The sequence below is a fragment of the Zingiber officinale genome, chromosome 3A (assembly GCF_018446385.1).
Source record: "Zingiber officinale cultivar Zhangliang chromosome 3A, Zo_v1.1, whole genome shotgun sequence".
NCBI classification, from domain to species: domain Eukaryota; kingdom Viridiplantae; phylum Streptophyta; class Magnoliopsida; order Zingiberales; family Zingiberaceae; genus Zingiber; species Zingiber officinale.
The window spans coordinates 162,078,979-162,097,008 of NC_055990.1; the positions used below are offsets into that span (position 1 = coordinate 162,078,979).

The 18,030-nt window shown below is 39.1% G+C and overlaps 1 protein-coding gene, 1 long non-coding RNA gene and 1 other non-coding gene across 6 annotated transcripts; 2 read left to right on the forward strand and 1 right to left on the reverse strand.

The window, feature by feature from the left end:
* Positions 1-386: 386 nt before the first annotated feature.
* Positions 387-3,435, forward strand: LOC122053178. 4 transcript variants are annotated; one of them, XR_006132163.1, is made up of 5 exons: positions 389-586; positions 836-978; positions 1,228-1,325; positions 2,654-2,732; positions 2,914-3,435. It is a non-coding gene; the product is annotated as an uncharacterized LOC122053178 (long non-coding RNA). The 4 variants fall into 4 exon arrangements; XR_006132164.1 differs by having other exon boundaries at positions 390-586; positions 2,654-3,435; XR_006132165.1 differs by having other exon boundaries at positions 387-586; positions 1,201-3,435.
* Positions 449-551, forward strand: LOC122054303. Its single transcript, XR_006132631.1, has one exon. It is a non-coding gene; the product is annotated as a U6 spliceosomal RNA (small nuclear RNA).
* Positions 3,436-14,349: 10,914 nt separating the features above from the next.
* On the reverse strand, positions 14,350-14,865 carry LOC122050857 (zinc finger protein ZAT1-like). The gene has a single exon (XM_042611727.1). It carries the CDS (start codon positions 14,863-14,865, stop codon positions 14,350-14,352), a length of 516 nt encoding a protein of 171 aa, XP_042467661.1.
* Between the last annotated feature and the right edge of the window lie 3,165 nt (positions 14,866-18,030).

Consider the following 18,030-nt stretch of genomic DNA (forward strand, 5'->3'; position numbering starts at 1 on the left):
TTGAAGTATTAAAGTTTCATCGTAGGATTTGTTAAAGAGTGAGAATTTGTCTTCAAATACCCGGTGAACTTGTTAGCTTCGAACCTGACTGATCCTTCTGTTCGCCCTTGTTTTTTAGCTAAGCTAAAGATAAAGCCAGAATTTCCAATCCCAGTCTGATTGAACAGTGAGTAAAAGCAGAGTAAAAATCATCACAGTTTGTTTAAATCAAACACGGGTCGGGTCAGATAACGCAGACGTCACTAAGTAGGTTTAGTCCCACACCGGAGCTCTCGTTCTTTAAATCCAACACGGGCCGGGTCGAATAACGCAGACGTCACTAATTAGGTTTAGGCCCACATCGGAGATCTCGTTCGTTAAATCGAGCACGATAAGTGTGTTTAGTCCCACATTGTAGATTTTCGAGTTAAAGCAAGTAGTTTTATTGATTCTCTGCTGCGCCTTGGTTGTCTCTTCGGAGACATCCGATAAAATTGGAACGATACAGAGAAGATTAGCATGGCCCCTGCGCAAGGATGACACGCATAAATCGAGAAATGGTCCAAATTTTTTTTCCCCGATCGTGAACTCGTTCGTCTTCTCGAAGGTATGATCGTGTACACCTCTTGCTTCTTTACTGTGGCTTTAATCCTCCTTTATTACGATCGTTTCATGGCTGCAATCTTTAATCTTTTTGTGATTTTCTCCGTAGTTGGATTTCGTCTCATGCGTATAGCCCTAGTTCAGCGAACCCTAGATTTGCGCTTCTTCGCAACTTTCGCCTCTGTTCGCTTGTAAACCAATACTTTCACTATTTGTCATTTTACAGCTTGTGTTGCTTTGGTTGGCTTACCAGGATTTCGTTTGATTGAAACACGGGTTTTATCTTCCTTTGCGAAGTTGTCTTCCAGTAAAAGAAACATTGCATGAGACAGAGGGCATCGGCAAAATGGTCCAAATTTTTTTTCCCCGATCGTGAACTCGTTCGTCTTCTCGAAGGTATGATCGTGTACACCTCTTGCTTCTTTACTGTGGCTTTAATCCTCCTTTATTACGATCGTTTCATGGCTGCAATCTTTAATCTTTTTGTGATTTTCTCCGTAGTTGGATTTCGTCTCATGCGTATAGCCCTAGTTCAGCGAACCCTAGATTTGCGCTTCTTCGCAACTTTCGCCTCTGTTCGCTTGTAAACCAATACTTTCACTATTTGTCATTTTACAGCTTGTGTTGCTTTGGTTGGCTTACCAGGATTTCGTTTGATTGAAACACGGGTTTTATCTTCCTTTGCGAAGTTGTCTTCCAGTAAAAGAAACATTGCATGAGACAGAGGGCATCGGCAAAATTAGGTTAGCATTGTCTTGTGCATTTTTTTTTCTGCTCTATAAACTTTTGTGGATTGTCAATGCCATTGAAGTCTTTGCCTTTTTCCCTCAGATCTTGTCAAATTGGTTTTTGTTTAGATTTCAACTTTGTTGTTTCAAACTGCTCGTATTGGTTTTTTCGTTTTAGTAAGCAAAGCAATGAGCTGAGGCCAGCCCTCATAACAGAAATTTGTCATAATATTAGGAAATTTCCAGTTGCTATTAGTATGATGAATCAAAACTTCTATCCTAGCAATGCTGGGTAGAAATGAAGAATGCTCTTTTCTATTGAATCTAATATGCACGACTATCTAGTCAATGTTTACATACCTAAATGTGGTTTTCATCTATCCCTTTACTTTCTGAATGTACAACCAATTGCAATTCTTCATTGATTTATAGTCGATTTTCTTAGCTGATGCTTGTGCTTGACTTAATTTCTTTAAAAAAACCTCTCATTAAAGATGGCACCACATGGTAACTACGAAGCAATATTACCTTGTTGCTTGTATCTGTACTCATTTTAGCCTGGAATTAGTTCTTGGACTATAGCTTCATTGCCCCTATAATTATTATCTTGATGACAGCATAGTTTCACTCTCTTAGAGGAATCATTTGTGTGGAAAGAAATTAACAAATATCATGATTGTATTGGATGTGTTAGCTATAAGTACAATTAAAGATACTTGTATTTCAATAGGAGAAAATATAATGACTTGATGCTCAAGATTGTATTCTATTTAGCAATGGTTTATAGAATAGATTCTATCAATGAGAGCCTGAATCCATTGCTATCATTTTAATCCAATTGTAAGTCGAAACCTGTGCATTTCATGTTTGCATATGATATGCTGTGAATTCAAAATTGAATTTTTCGTGAACAAGCTTTAGACTTTTTACAGAGGGAGATTAATTAAGATAATAAAGGTGGTCTGGTCTTTTGCTTTACACATTATCCAGTGCACATCTATATTTCAAAATACCTTTTCATCCTTTTCATGCCATATATAATGTGTCCAGATCATTGCTATAATTTTGCTTTCATCTTTTTGGTCCTACCCTTTTCATAAGGTTTACATGGTTCCTAGAGTGTGAGGTTCAATGGTTCATGGACCTTTGTAGACTACAAACATCCAGTTCAGTAGGAGGGGAGATCTATCTACTACAAATGATATGCAATCATCATAACATCTTGGCAAAAGCAACAAATGTTATTGATTGATGTTTTAGTTTAATCTGTTTATCTTATCATTGAACAATAATTTGCATGACCATGTCTATTGAATCAAATTATGGATCGTGTGAAACTAAAGAGGATTTGCTCAAGATTGATGATGTTACACTACCAATGAGCCAAAAGATGGTCATAGAAGGAAAGGATGAGGGAAGAAGGTACTATGTCCTATATAACGAATGTTAAGTTGTGTTTGTTCCTACATTTTGGTATCAGCTATAAGGATCTTATGAACTTTATACCTTTGTTAAACATACTATGTGTGTCTATTAGATTATTAAAAAAAAAACTTATTCCCTGTTCTAGAGAAGCACTTGACTTGTTCTTTTTCTTATGCAGGTCCTCGTGAACCAAGTCTTTTTCTTATGCAATTTCCAATTTTTATTGATGTAAATTTTAATCATTCTTCTGGAGCAGAAAATTGTTGTGGGGAAGATCCAATAATCCAAAGTCTGAATCATATCAACCGATGAAAAACTCGACAAAGATAGACGAAAATCAATTTTTAGTTTTTGCAATCAAAAACAAAGATCTACATGTTGAACCTTCTGTTCAAAAGGATCCTTCAGCATCTTCTTGTATTAGCATTTCTGCAAAACTAAGTGTGAAGCACGACTCTAGTTGGTCTTCACTATTCAGTTTCGGAGGAGCAAGGAGTCCCCAAAAGCTTCTGTCGGAAATACATGAAAATGTTTGAGAAAATAAAGAGATCTTGTAAAGAAAATCTGATTTTAAGAGGCGATAATAAGATTTTGATTTTATCATAATGATTGTATACACTCTAGTTTATATTTGGTTTCCTAATTCTCATCGGTTGTTTGCGTAGGTAAACAATCTTGAATTATTTGGCATGATCTTTCAGAGCTATGTCTGTGTATCCACTCAAATACAACGTCTATTTTTAGGGTGACATTGTTGAAGAATCGTTTTCTCATAGAGGCTCCTGTCATGATGTCCCACTACTTACTATGTGATATCGAATCAAGATAGGCCCATTTAAATTACGTGAAAGCAGGGAATCCTCATGGTAATCTAAGCTATTTTCATGACCAACCTCCCATGTCACAATGTTCTACAAGTCGGAGGATTGAGTTCATCTTTCTATCCTTCCCCCTTAGGATATGGAAATACCCTTTTAGCGTCGAGTTTGTGTGTACACGGTAGATTCGAACACAAACAATTAAATCATAGATATTAAGAAATGTCAAAAACAAACTATGGAAAGGAAACAAGTGTCTACATATCACAAGGCTACTCCTTAGTCCTAAAATTAAGAGTATTACTCTATGAATATAGAGTTATAATAAGGAGATATGAATTGAACAAGCTTTTACAGTCCAAATCAAAGAGAAAGGGAAAAAAAAAGCTTATTCTATGAAGCGATCAATGTCTTTGGGCTTCTTCTCCAACTTCAACCGTAGATGAGACCTCCTTTTGCTCCTTGGAACGGCTCTCCTAGGCCTCCTTGTCACCAAGAAATTTTTTTTCTCCTTTCCATGAGCCTAGGGGATCCTTTTAAAGCCTCCACAACCTTTAGATTTGGAAGAAACTTTTATTAATATCAAAATGGTGAATCTGCGGTGGGCGACACGGTTGTGTGAAAAATACACGGCCAAGCCATATGAAATTATGAGGGAAGAAACGACACACGACCGTGTGAAAAACACGCGGCCAAGTCATGTGAAATTCTGAAGCCGACAGGAGATGGCACATGGCCGTGTGAAAAACACACAGCCAGGCTATGTGTGGTTCTAGGTTCCCAACAAAAATGGCGCATGACCATGCGAAAAACACACGGTCAGGCCGTGTGGAATTCTAGGACCTCTGCGACTGCTCCTATTTTTGCTTCTCTTCCTCCCGAGGAATATGCTCGTATCTTAGAACTCAGGCAGAGCGTATTCCTTTCTTGTAGAGGTGTAAATGAGCCAAGCCGCTCGTGAGCTATTCGAAGCTGAATTCGATAAAAGCTCGTTTGAGCTCGTTTAATAAGGCTCGTTAAGATAAACAAACCAAGCTCAAGCTTCACAATATTCGGCTCGTTAGCTCGTGAACATGTTCGTTAAGCTCATAAATCAACTTTTAAATAAAAAAAGTAATAGTTTTGATATTGAATTTATAGATTTTACACTCTACTTATGAAAAACATAGACAAATATATTAAATTTATTTATTAGAATAAAATTATAAATTTTAACAAAAATATTATATTTTTTTAAAATATATAATTTAGTTTTTAATGAATATTTAAATTTATAATTTATATTTATTAAGCTCGTTTAGGCTCGATAAAAGCTCGAATAAGCTCGTGAGCCATGAATATATTCGTTAAATAAAGCTCGAGCTCGGTTCGATTATAAACGAGCCAAACTCAAACATCCAACAGTTTGGCTTGGCTCGGCTCGATTACACATTTACACCCCTACTTTCTTGGTGCCTTCATTTCAAGGTTCTTTAACTTTGTTTTAGCTCTAGTTCTTCATCCTATCAATGCAAAAACATAAGAGTAGATCTCTAAATAAGAAAAATAGTAAAACAATACTAAAAGGAAATAGACCATAGAAAATATGCTCAAGTATTAATGAAAACATTATATGAAATACACTTATCAAAATCTTCAAGACCTAAATTTTTATTTGAGGAATTGATGTCTAGTCCAATGTGCATGAATAAACATTTCTGATCCCTAGCAAGTTCACCTAGAATGATCAAACAATAAAATTATCAAGCTCAAGTGTGCAAGTAACTTCACTAAGTCCAACAAGATTATCACTGTACTATGTGTATAACCCAAATCTTAAAGTTTTTCAATTTTCAAAACAAGGCAAATCATCATTCCATCATGTTCCTCAAGTTTTCAACGTTAGGCATTTACCTAACCATACGCGAGGTTCGTCCACCTAATCTAGACACAAAGTCTCAAACGAGCACTCGGTAATGAGAAAAATTAATACGTATTTCCCTAATAACTTAACTCGGTCTCAAAGGAGTACCTCATCATTTTCACTCACAATAATTTTTTTTTAGCCCATGTTTTTTTCTTGCAAGATGCTTGCAAAGTGCAACACCTGAATATTTTTCTTTTTGGATCCTGATTTTTCTAAATGGATTTGCACAAATCGAGTGTCATCCAGTAACTAATATGTTTAGACAGGGTCGTCTATGAATAGGGATGTAAACGAGCCGAACCGAGCCGAACAGTATTAGGCTTGAGCTCGGCTTGTTTAAGTTATATTCGGGCTCGAGCTCGGTTCATTTTGGAATTATCAAGCTCGCGAACAGTTCGAGCTCATCTCGTTATTAGCTCGATTATCATAGTTAACGAGCCTAATTCGTTAAGCGAGCTCGGGCTCGTTTTCGGGCTCATTTTAGAGTTCGTTTTTTTGATTCGTTTTAAAGCTCGTTTTAAGGTTCGTTTTAGAACTCAATTTTTGGCTCGTTTAGAGCTTGTTTTTTGGCTCGATTTAAGGCTCATTTTAAGGCTCGTGAGCCTACAAACGAATATGTTCACGAGCTCACGAGCCGAATATCCTTAAGCTCGAGCTCGACTCGATAAAACTGTCGAGCTCGAAATCGAGCTCGAGCTCGGCTCGATAAGATAAACAAACGAACTCGAACGAGTTTTTTATCGAACCGAGCTCCGAATAACTCGTGAACCGTTTGGTTCATTTACATCCCTATCTATGAATTCTAAAGTACTAGTTCGACAAAATGAATTATGTCTATATTATACTAAATCGAACTTTTCGAATATAAGTCATAAGTGTGAGTGAAATAAGCAAATAATCAAGCAAATGCATGATAAAGTAATATTTAACACAACAAAAGCGTATGTCAAATTCTATGACAAGATAGAGAAACCTGAACTACTAAAACACAAGAGCATATTATCATGGCATTATTGAAGTCTCTACAATCAATCAATTGTTAAAGAGGACAAGTCTTATCCATGTATGAATCAAATCAAAATTATAAAAAGTAAACATAAATGGAACGAAGGAAACAAATATTATGCATGCTACCTAAACAAGTCAAACAAACAAACAAACCCTAGCAAAAATACTAAACAACTAATAGACAAAAAAAAACCCAAGACTTTGATCATATCCCAACAAAAAGAAATCAATAAAGAGAGGAGGACACCTGGTTGAAGTACCATCTCTCTCTCTATCTCTCTCTTCACTTTGCCACCAATAGATTGGGCAAAATAGGTCAAAACTCTGATTTAGTGGAGGTAAGGTCATGTGAAAAGCCCACAATCTTGTCGTGTGCTTTCTTGTGGTTCAATACTCGGAGGTGCATGACCATGTGTGAGACACACAACCTCACTATGTGGGGCATTGTTTCAAGGGACATGGCCCTGTGAAATTCACACAGCCCCCATGTTTGGTCCTGAATGCTCTCACGCCAGTAACTTTAGCTATGGCTAGATCGTGGATGCCCCTAACCCTGTGGAAATAAAAATACAAAATAGCATGATAATAATAATAAAAAAGAAAATCTTAAGGACTAAAGAAAAATATTAATTAAAGTTTGGGTTGCCTCCCAAGAAGCACTTTTTTTTTAAGTCATTAGCTTGCCCCTTGTTAACTCAACTAGAGCACATGGTGTAAGGTGGTCACGCTCCCCTCTTCTTTTATTAGAGGTGTCAAGGAAATATCTCTTGAATCATGCTCGTGCTAGTGCAAGATACCTTCTTATCCTTTTACTACAAGCTCTGAGCCCTTTAGCATACATGCTTGATCTCATAACACTTTCATATCTTCTACATTCAATTTCATAGTATCATTAAGAGGTTGTTCATCTGATTGTCCACCAAAAAAAATTCAATGTCAATTAATATAGCATTGACGGCGATCGAAGGAAACTTTTTTGGAATCTTGAGGGTCGGAGGCAACTAAATTAAAGTAATGCAATCCTTTCTCAAAGTCTCAATTTATTATTTCTCAGGTTTTCCTTCACACAATGTCTGAGTTCTAACTCTTCACTTCTTTGTTTGAGAATTTTTTTTTCGAAAGGTCAGGAGTCTGAGATCCCTCATCCATCTTAATTATACCAAAGTTTGCAGCCTCAACCAATTTTTCAACTTCTTCAAGTGATGTCTCCATGACTTCATCCTCCATGCTCATCTTAATCTCCCCAAAACATAGCAATATTCAATAGAGTTTATCTTAGGTTGATCTAAAAGTCTATCTGCAGCTCTCGAAGAATAAGTAACTTGCGGAGCTTTAGTTTCCAACGTCTCATGGTTGTTAATTGAGTTATCGAACTCCTTGTCGATCTGTTCATTTATGTCCATCATGACTTACTGTCGTGGTTTCGTCTAGACCAATCGCTGAGGAAATTGTATCAGTGGCTTTTAGACCCTTATTGAAGTGGCAAAGTTGAGTTTTTGTGGTTCCCTCTTGTTTTTTTCATCATTTCTATACCCATCTACCCCCCTGAAGTTCTTTAAAATCTCTGTCACTTCTCAACTTGATAATATTATATGTTCACTTTTCAACCCTATCTTCACCTTGTCTTCAATTGTTGACTTCTTTTTTCAAACTCTTAATATTGTTCATTATTTGTCATATCTTCTGTTTGTGACACTCACATGGCTCTATTTTGGTTGAAATCATGATCATCTTTTCGGTAAGGTTTAGGACAGCTTCCTTCGAGACCACCCCTCTTCCTTTTATTGCGGCTTGTTGGGATATCATCTTTTTCTCCTCATCTGACCACTGGTGAAGTTTCATGTCATCTTGTCGATAAAAGAGTATGCTTCATTCAAATTTGTCTTCATTAAGGACTCTCTCACAGCTGAATCCAATGAAGCTTTTGTTGAGTTAGATAGGCCAATGTGAAAGGTATGGATGATCAGCCACATCTCTAGGCTGTGATTAGGACATTTCTACAATAGGGCTTTGAATCTTTTCCAAGCTTTTAACAATAACTCTTCATTCCTTTGTGCAAATCCCATGATTTGAAACTTGAGGTGGCTGCCCAGCTTAGTCGAAAATTATTGTTGGGACCTTGATACCGGTTACAGGGGAAGTGAATAGACGGTCCACCCCAAATTGTTTGTTTACTTCCTACACTTGTTTGCGCACGGCGAAAATACAAATACAAAAGCTAAACTAAAACAAGAAAACAAATGTAACACGTTAATTTAACGTGGTTCGGAGATGATGCTCCTACTCCATGGCTATCCATAAGGTGGGCGATCCCTATCTGTCGGTGGATGATTCTCTCTTAAACTCCGGCTATCACAATCCTCCTACTCGATAGAGAAATCTCGTCACAAACTCAATCACACTTGGACTGCACTTGAGGGATTGGGAGACTCTAATTAGGGGTTAATCACCTTAAATTTCGTCACCCAAGCCAGCCACACCAAGCTTTATTATAGAGTTTGGGGAAAACAACCAAGTTGTTTCTACCATTACCAGTCAACTGGTCTTCTGTGGAATTCAATCGTTACAACCCCAACGACTCGATATCAGTTGACTAGTCTACTTCGGTTGAGAAAATAAAAATATTATGTTCTCTCCCCAGTCGACTGGTACATATATCAGTCGATTAGTAAACCATAAACCTAGGGTTTACCCCGAGAACATTCTCTTAGCACTCGTCCTCGCTCGTACAACCTTGACCTTGCTTTCTAGCCTCCTCCATCAGCCTTGCGCCCGTTAGATGCTTCCACATCCTTCACGCTTTGCCTTCAAAAGCTTCCTTCGGCCGTATCTTTATTATCGAGTCTTCCATTGCCAAGAGCTCCTCGCTCTGGGATTTCAATCTTGCCAAGTCACACTTATACATACTTGGACTTACACTGCCAAGACTCCACTTGGACTTTCACCATTGCCAAGATCACACTTGGACTTTTCCTTTGCCAAGATTACACTTGAACTTTGCCTTATTGTACCTGCATCATACACACTCACAAGAGTATATATCAAATACAACAAATAACCTAACTTAAATTTTTACCCAAACATCAAATCCTAGTGTCACACCGATATATTACTCCAACAATACTTATCTAGGAAGAGTTTTTCCAGCTGATCATGATGCTTCTGGCTGGGAGAGAGTGCAACCAAATTATGGATTCGTCCTTCAAGAAAAAATCAAAACCCAGCAACCTAATAGCGTCGTCAAGCACACCTTCATGTTCACCATGCAATAATATCCTAGAAAATTCTCCAAATGTCAATAGGAATCATCTGAAGGTATTCCTCTAAATTGAGTTTGCTAGATGATGGAGATTAGCGAAGGGTTTAACTTGAAATCCTAGGCTTCAATCTCACGGTGAAAGGTGTTGCAAAGTCTCATAGGATCCTGTCTCCGTTGTCAGTGGTCATTGCATCTTGTTATATTCAACATACTCAAACCCTAATTACTTGAAAAGGAAGTGAACACAGTGAAAAGAACATAAAAGAGACAAAGAGAAGATAGTAGAAAATAAAAGTGCACCAATGCAATTCAGGAAAGAAATCGAAAAAAGAAAAGAAAAATCAAGAAAGGAGAAAAAAAATTAGATTAACCAAATCATAAATCGACCGACATCGATTTGAAGTAGTCTCCGACAACGGCGCCAAAAATTTGATGTCACAAACCATAAGTGCACGGTCATCGTCAAGTAATAAAAGTATCGATCCCACAAAAATTAAAAATCGAGTATCGACCTACAATGTGAAAATGGTTATCTAGAGAATTTGAAATTCTTGAAAATGTTGAGAAAGCAAAGAGATCTTTTGAAGAAAAGTTCTAGGAAGAAAATCCGATTTTAAGAAGCAATCCTAGGATTTTGATTTCATCGCAATTACTATAGACACCCTAACCCATATTTGGTTTCATAATTTTCATCAATTGTTTGCATAGGTAGATAATTCTGATTTACTCAACGTGATCTTTTGAAACTATGTTGATATATCCACCCAAACGCAACATCTACTTTTCGGGTGCCCTGAAAAATCGCTTTCTCATGGAGACTCCTGTCATGATGCCCCATGGTTCTTGAGTTTCCTTCTCTTACTGCATGATGCCGAATCGAGACAGACACATTAAGCTCCGTGAAAGCCTAGAGAATCCTTGTGATAACCCGACCTCCTTTCATGACCAACCCCCACATCTCGATGTTCTACTGGTCAGAAAATTGAGTTCACCTTTCGGTCCTTGCCTGCACTCCTTAGGATACAAAAACATATTTTGGCGTCAAGTTCTTGTGTGCACAATAAATCTGGACCACGGATAATCAAATTATAGAAATTAAGAACTGCTAAAAACAAACTGTGGAAAGAAGCAAGTATGTAAGTATCAAAGGGCTACTCCCTAATCCTAGATCAAGAGTACTACTCCATGAATATGGAGTTACAACAAGGAGGCATGATGGAACAAGCTTTTACAATCAAAATCAAAGAGAAAGAGATAAAATCTTATTCTATGAAGCAATCAACGTCCCGGAGCTATTTCTCCAACTCCAAATGTGGGTGAGAACTCCTCTTGCTCCTCAGAATAACTCTCCTAGGACTCGTCACTAGGAAACTCTTCTACTCCTCTCCATTAGCATAGGGGATCCTTTTAAAGCCTCCCCAGCCTTCAGATTTGAAGTAACTCTCAAAAATATTGAAACGATGAAATCTACGGCAGGGTGACATGGCCGTGTAAAAAACATATGGGTGGGTCATGTGAAAATACATGGTCGGGTCGTATGAAATTCTAAGGATGGCAGGAAACGACACACGGTCATGTGAAAAACACACAGCCGACCCGTGTGAAATTCTGAAGCCGACAAGAGATGGCACACACCTGTGTAAAAAACACACGACTTCTGGGTCCTCGAGCAAAAATGACTCACGGTCGTATGAAAAACGCATAACCTGACTATGTGGAATTTGTAGGATCGAAAAGTGTTAGAGAGGGGGTGAATAGCGCGCATCGCTTTTTTACTTTTTCGTAAAAACTTAACAATTGCGCAGTGGAAATAAAAGAAATAAAAACAATGCTAACACAGGTTGGTTTTACTTGGTTCAAAACCTTCAACGACTTCTACTCCAAGACTCGCACTCGTTGAGTATTTTAGTTGGACAATCAACTAACTCGACTAATAATACAAGATTCAATTGCAAGATAATAAACAAATTATACTGATAACAAAGTAGAGTAGTAGCTTGAAAGTTGGTTGTCTTTGGACCGACTCTAGGGGGTCGCTGACGTGGCGGTTCCACATTTTTGAACGTTGGTTATCATAGCAGCGTTTTGGTGTCATAGAGAGCTTCTCAGAACAACGCGTGAGTATAAAAGTCGTAGCAATTGATGATCTGAAGCTAGTGGTTGAAGCTTCTTTTATAGGCCTTTCCAGGCGCCTCCATTGAAGCCTATCTGATCCTGTCATCGTTGAGTTTATCGATCTTCGAGCGCCTGGGTTGCTGATGTGGCTACACCTCGGCAAAGCTCTATCCAAATCGCCTCTATCCCTTTCCGGGCGCCTAGATCACTCCCGGACGCATGGAAGTTGACGTAGGCCGCCAACCAACATTTGCTAACTCATCAGCTTACAAAGTTGGATTCGGGTCATTCCGGGCACCTGGATCCTATCTAGTAGCCCGGACGTCTGGAATGCCCTAACTCCAACTTTGATTTCCTACATCATAAAGTTAGCAAAATAGATATAATATGAAATATTAAAACATTTAAATAGTCTCAAAACTATCTAGTCTTGACTTTAGATTTCATTAGAATTCTAAGTCAGACCGACGCTTATTGTTTCCTCAACGGGAAACGCGTTCTCATTAGACCTCTCTCCTCTAGTGCTTACCTCCACTTACCAATTGCAAACTTACTTGACTTTGATCTCTTGACCCACCAGGTCTTCCTGCCATATGCACTATCTAGACTTCAGTCAGTCGTCTAGTCCTCCCTGACCCGATTGGACTTCTTGCCAGCTGTCTAGTCTTCTCTGACCTAACTGGACTTCTTGCCAATCGTCTGACTAGACTTCAGCCTGGTGTCAAGTCCTCTAGATCCATCAAGTCTTTCAGTCTTGCACACTTGATAATCAAATTATAACACACAAAATCTAACTTTAACCATTTGTTATATATCAAAACTCGAGCACCAACAAAATTCTGAGACCTCTACGACTTCTCCTGTTTTTGCTCCTCTTCATCCTGAGGAATACGTGCATGTCTTGGGATACGATCACAATATATTTCTTACTCGATACCTTCGTTCCAAGGTTTTTTAACTCTGTTTTAGCTCCGGTTCTTTTTCTTATCAATGAAAAAACACAACAGTAGATCTCCCACAAGAAAAACAACAAAACAATACTAAAATGGAACAAACCATACAAAATATGCTCCTAGAATATACGTGCAAAATACTAATGAAAATCCGATATGAAATACACTCCTTACTATCACTCTAATGCAAAAGAAAAGGTCAGTTCTTACAAGGAAATGAATCTGAATGTGAAATTGCTAAGACCTGCATAAGATCTTGGTTTGCACTGCTCTAGCGCATAGAGCCAGTTATGTCAATGCTTTCCCCTGATTCATATTTTAACTGCTGTTTTTGTCTTCTCTTTTTAATTTATAGTCATCCTATCAGTGCATTCTCACTTGACTGTTGCTTATTTGTACTTTGTGACATGAATCATTAGCTGTGGCAATTCAATAAATTGTTGTGTATATGTATGGTGCCAATTATCCACAGTTCATTTAATACAAAGAAACATAGTTGAACAAACATTTAGAACCTTATATGAATGAATAATATTTCTATAAAAGTTTATGTTGCTTGTTAATCTTAATCTTACTTTGGAACCACTCAAATCACTTGCACGTCCTCTAAAACTCCCTAAGCAATTGACCATCATTTAATACTGTTATTCATTGTGGCAATTCATCGAACATCAGGCGCGCGCAGTCAGCCACCATCGACTCCCCTGGCTAGCTTGCTCCGCCGCAAGTGGCCGACATCCCCGTCAACGGTTCCCAGCATCGATGGCTTACTTTTAGGCAATCAACGTGGATGCCGTGTACCTTTGACTCAGAAAAGTATCCTTCCGGAATGAAAACAAATACTGTAAACTGGAGCGAGCCGAGGTGCCATGCATGGTGGTCGAACTTGATCATGTGAAGGTCACGCTGGCTTGGCTTGGCTTGGCTTGCCTTTAAGCTTCGTGATGAGCTCTTTCTTGGCATGTGAAGGTGGGAGAATGATTGGGCTTTAAGCTTTGTGGACTCTGGAAACTGATGATGGAGAATCTTGACGCTGTCATGGAATGAAGTGGAGCTCAAGCGATGGGGAATAGTCTGCACACTGTCTTCTGGTAAGTGCTTGTCGGGGAAGAACAGCATCAATGGTGCCACCACCACTCGCCGAAGGGGTGAGTGAGAGGAGGCAATGATGATGAGGAGGGGCGATTAAGCAGATGAGCACAGTGCATGCATGCAGAGGGAGTGGACAGAGAAGAAACAACAAAGAGCTGTAACTGCGCCTGTTCCACCTAACGCACGCCACACTTCTTCCTCGTGTGTCAGTCACGCACAGAGAGCACCAGCTCTGAGTTGCTTGCTGCTTAATCGCGGCAACGATTGTAAACGCTAATTTACGGGAGGAGATTACAGACCAGTTGTTGATTTTTAGTATAGGCGGAACTGGATTCACTGAAACAACAAAAGAATGCGATGGAATTTTCGAAGATCAAGTTTTTTTTTTGATGAAATTTGACGTTTAGCGCACTAGAATTGCCCCCAATTGCCTCCAAAATGGCGTCTTTGATTGTTGTTCGCTTCATTTGCTGGCCAAATCTATCGCCACGGAGAGCGCCGAGAGTTCCGCCTCTTCCTCAGGCGGAGCTGGGAGGTTGAGATCTATGCCGGTTCTGGTCTCGTTGTCGTTGGAAGCCGCGGTGTTTGCTGCGGTAAAGGCGGGGCGTGGACGAGGAAGAGGTGTTTCCGGTGAAGTGATGGTGGCGAGGATGGCGGAGGAGGGGAAAAGGTGGGATCTTTTGTGGCCGCCGAGGGCCTGGCCGGAGCGGAACACCCGGTGGCAATAGGTGCATTCCCAGAACTTTTGCTCTTGTCTGACGGCGGCTGCGGGATCCTCGTCGGGAACTGCCACGCGCTCCCCCTCGCCCCTCTTGTGGCTGGCGCTGTGGCCGCAGGGAGCTTTCTGAGAATGGCAACCCGCCGCCCAGCTCGCTTCGCACTGGAACTCCATCAGCATGCGCAGCGGCGATCTGGATCCGCTGGTTTCCGGCCCGCCCTTCGCCTCGCACCTGGACCACGCGTCGCGCGACAGCATCATCAGCCAGCGAGCGACGTCCTCCTCAGCCGACCCATCGGACACGGAGCTGTGCACCTCATCTGCGGCGTCGACGCCGCGCGAGCGCTTCGGCCGGCGGCTCAGCGATGACACGGCGTCGCTCTCCCCGGAGGACGGCACCTCAGCCCCTAACCTCTTGCCACTCTCCCCGCCAACCACCCACCCCTTCGCGGGAGACGAAGAGGACACGGAAGGAGACGGAGGAAACCCACGGCGGCCGCCCTTGGCCGCCACGGAGTGCGAGCGCATGTGCCCGGCGAGGGCACGCCCGCTGGCGAACCGCCTATAGCACTGCTTGCACCGATGCCTCTCCATCACCGGCGACCCAAAAAGCCGAGATCTTGGATACCTTTCCGAGCAGTTTCACTGTTCCATCACCAGAAACAGAGCACAAGAGAAGCAGAGCTGGCCCGGAGAAGGAGAAACCTCCCCTGCCTGTGCCCACTAAAGGCCGCAGGAGGAAAAAGAAGTAATAGAGCAAGTCAAGTAACAAAAGAAAAGGAGTTAATAAGACAAACTAATGAATGTTTCAGATATCAACCCTCTTTTTATCTTAATAATAAATAATAATAATTGATATTGGGATTGAGGTGAGCCCTCTGAGTCGGATCAGAGTCCAGAAGATCAACTGATATGACGATCAAAGTCGATGAAGGATCAACCCTTGAAGCCAGGACAATCAATCGTTCAGATCGAGAGGTTATACGATCGGACCATTGGGTCGGTCTAACGCTGAATCCCTCAATATTGATGAATAACTCAAGACTAAGTTAGTATTTTCCGGAGTCAAAACTTTTTTTGCCACTTGAAGATAGCATGATTAACTAGCTTAGTTGAGTAGTTGAGCCGATCGGAGTTATACTTCGATTGGATAAAATGGACGTCCGGTCTGATTGAACTCTTTAGTTAAACAGATAGGCTGAGTGAGGGATGAGTGCCTGAGAACACTCTATAAATCTGATCGGCTTGCCTTTACAAGCGATTGTCGTTCGGATCATAGGAGGAACTCGATCGACTTGTCATGTAAGCATATTATGAGTTCCTCAATTCAACAGACACATATTCCTTTTTGACATCTTGTGTCATGGAGGATAGAAAATATTTTACATGCAAGTTGTATATTAGAAGCTTCCTTTTTACCAAACGCAGAGATTGTGGATCTATTTTGAAAAATGTGTCGAAGCATCTTCATTATATGTCTTTACTTTTTTGAAAACACTTTGAGATTAGTACCTAAATGAATAGAAATACTATAGTGAGTCTTTATCTATAGACACAGATATAGGATCGACACTACACAAATTTAGATACTCATAGTACTGTTCATCATCTTCAATCGGATCATCGACTTAAGCGTCGGAGGATCTACGCTAGGGACCCCTCCACAGCTCGATTGCTAATACTCCTTTTGACACACAGGACCACTCGAAGTCACTTTTTGCTGAATCAAAGTTTTCAAACAGTCAACATCAAAACCACTTTCTCAACCAGTCATCTTCTCTACTTTCGAACATTAATAATTATAATAATAATAATAATATAGATTTTTCTCCCTAATATCTTATAAATCACATACCAAAATGCGTTCCCCCAACCATTTGCTACTTGTCAAAAGAATGTTGATAGGTAACGAACAAAGTTAGGAAGGAATTTAAGAAGGTGAGAAGGGTGCTAAATGTGTCAATTCAATACATATCTCTTTTTTAAGAATGAATTCTTAAGAGTTTTTTTTTTCAAAGTTATATGAAAGTATGGACTGTCTTTCTCTATCGAATAAATCAAACTTAATTGCGCGGTTTAATTAGTTTCATTTAGTAAAATTCTACTCCATTTTGGCAACACATAGAAAGAGGAAAGGGGAAGATTATTCACATTGATATATTGAATTCATTGTACTAGGGCTAAATTGGGCATAGTGGAGGGGGGATAGATTTGGTAGGAGGTGAGATTTTAATACGAGAATCATGGGCGCAAAGTCGCCATCGCATATCCAATTTAGTCGTGGGCTCGTGTTCGCGATATCTAGCTTGTGAGGGTGGAAGAACCATCACAATTGAAGTTGGTCTTGATTTCTAGGGTTTTATTGTTAGGAGAATAAATAATGTGTTCTAATTATGAGTATCAATATAGCCAACACTTGTATCTGATATATGATACCATATTGCAATTTTGTTTAACATTTTTTAGAGTAAAGACGAGTTATAAAGTCATCATTTACATAGGGATCCCATGAGTCAATCTTGGACTTCTTCAAATTGTTGACTCATGGACAATTCATTCCTCCTCTAAACCTCCATGGGTTTCCTTTAGTGGTGGAATCGAGTCAAGTTGAGCCGAACTCTTAAATATTTGAATTTGACTCGTTTATAATCGAGCTGAGCTCGAGTTTTATTTAACGAATACATTCATATCTCATGAGCTTATTCGAGCTCTTATCGAGCCTAAACGAGCTTAATAAATATAAATTATAAATTTAAATATTTATAAAAAATTAAATTATATATTTAGAGAAAATTATAATATTCTTATTAAAATTTATAAGTTTATTCTAATAAATAAATTTAATATATTTATCTATATTTTTTAGAGTGTAAAATGTATAAATTTAATATCAAAACTATTATTTTTTAAATTAAAAGTTGATTCATGAGCTTACTAACGAACATATTCACGAGATAACGAACCGAATATTATGAACCTTGAGCTTAGTTTGTTTATCTTAACGAGTCTCATTAAACGAACTCAAACGAGCTTTTATTGAATTGAATTTCAAATAACTGACGAGCGACTTAGTTCATTGACACCCTTAGTTTCCTTTTCCTCACAAAGTCCTACATAAAATAAATATATTTTCCTCATATTTCTAGTACTAGATACAAACTTATCACATTATTCTCACCTTTGACGAATAGAGATGAGCAAATTGCGTGATATTTCTATTCGACTAGCACTTTAATAGTCGTCCTTCATAAGTTAGTCGACAAGTCTCCGTAAAGACTTAAGTTGTTAACAAAATAATGACTTAAGAATAATACTATTGCTAAGTTGCAAGACTTAAAAATAGATTAGCTATTAAAAAAATTATTTTTTTAAAAAAAAATTATATGACAATCCAATAAAAATAGATTGAATATAAGATGCAATGGC

Bases quoted from the DNA above. Each gene is read 5' to 3' on its own strand.
- LOC122050857 (XM_042611727.1), bottom strand. From the start codon at position 14,865: ATGATGCTGTCGCGCGACGCGTGGTCCAGGTGCGAGGCGAAGGGCGGG.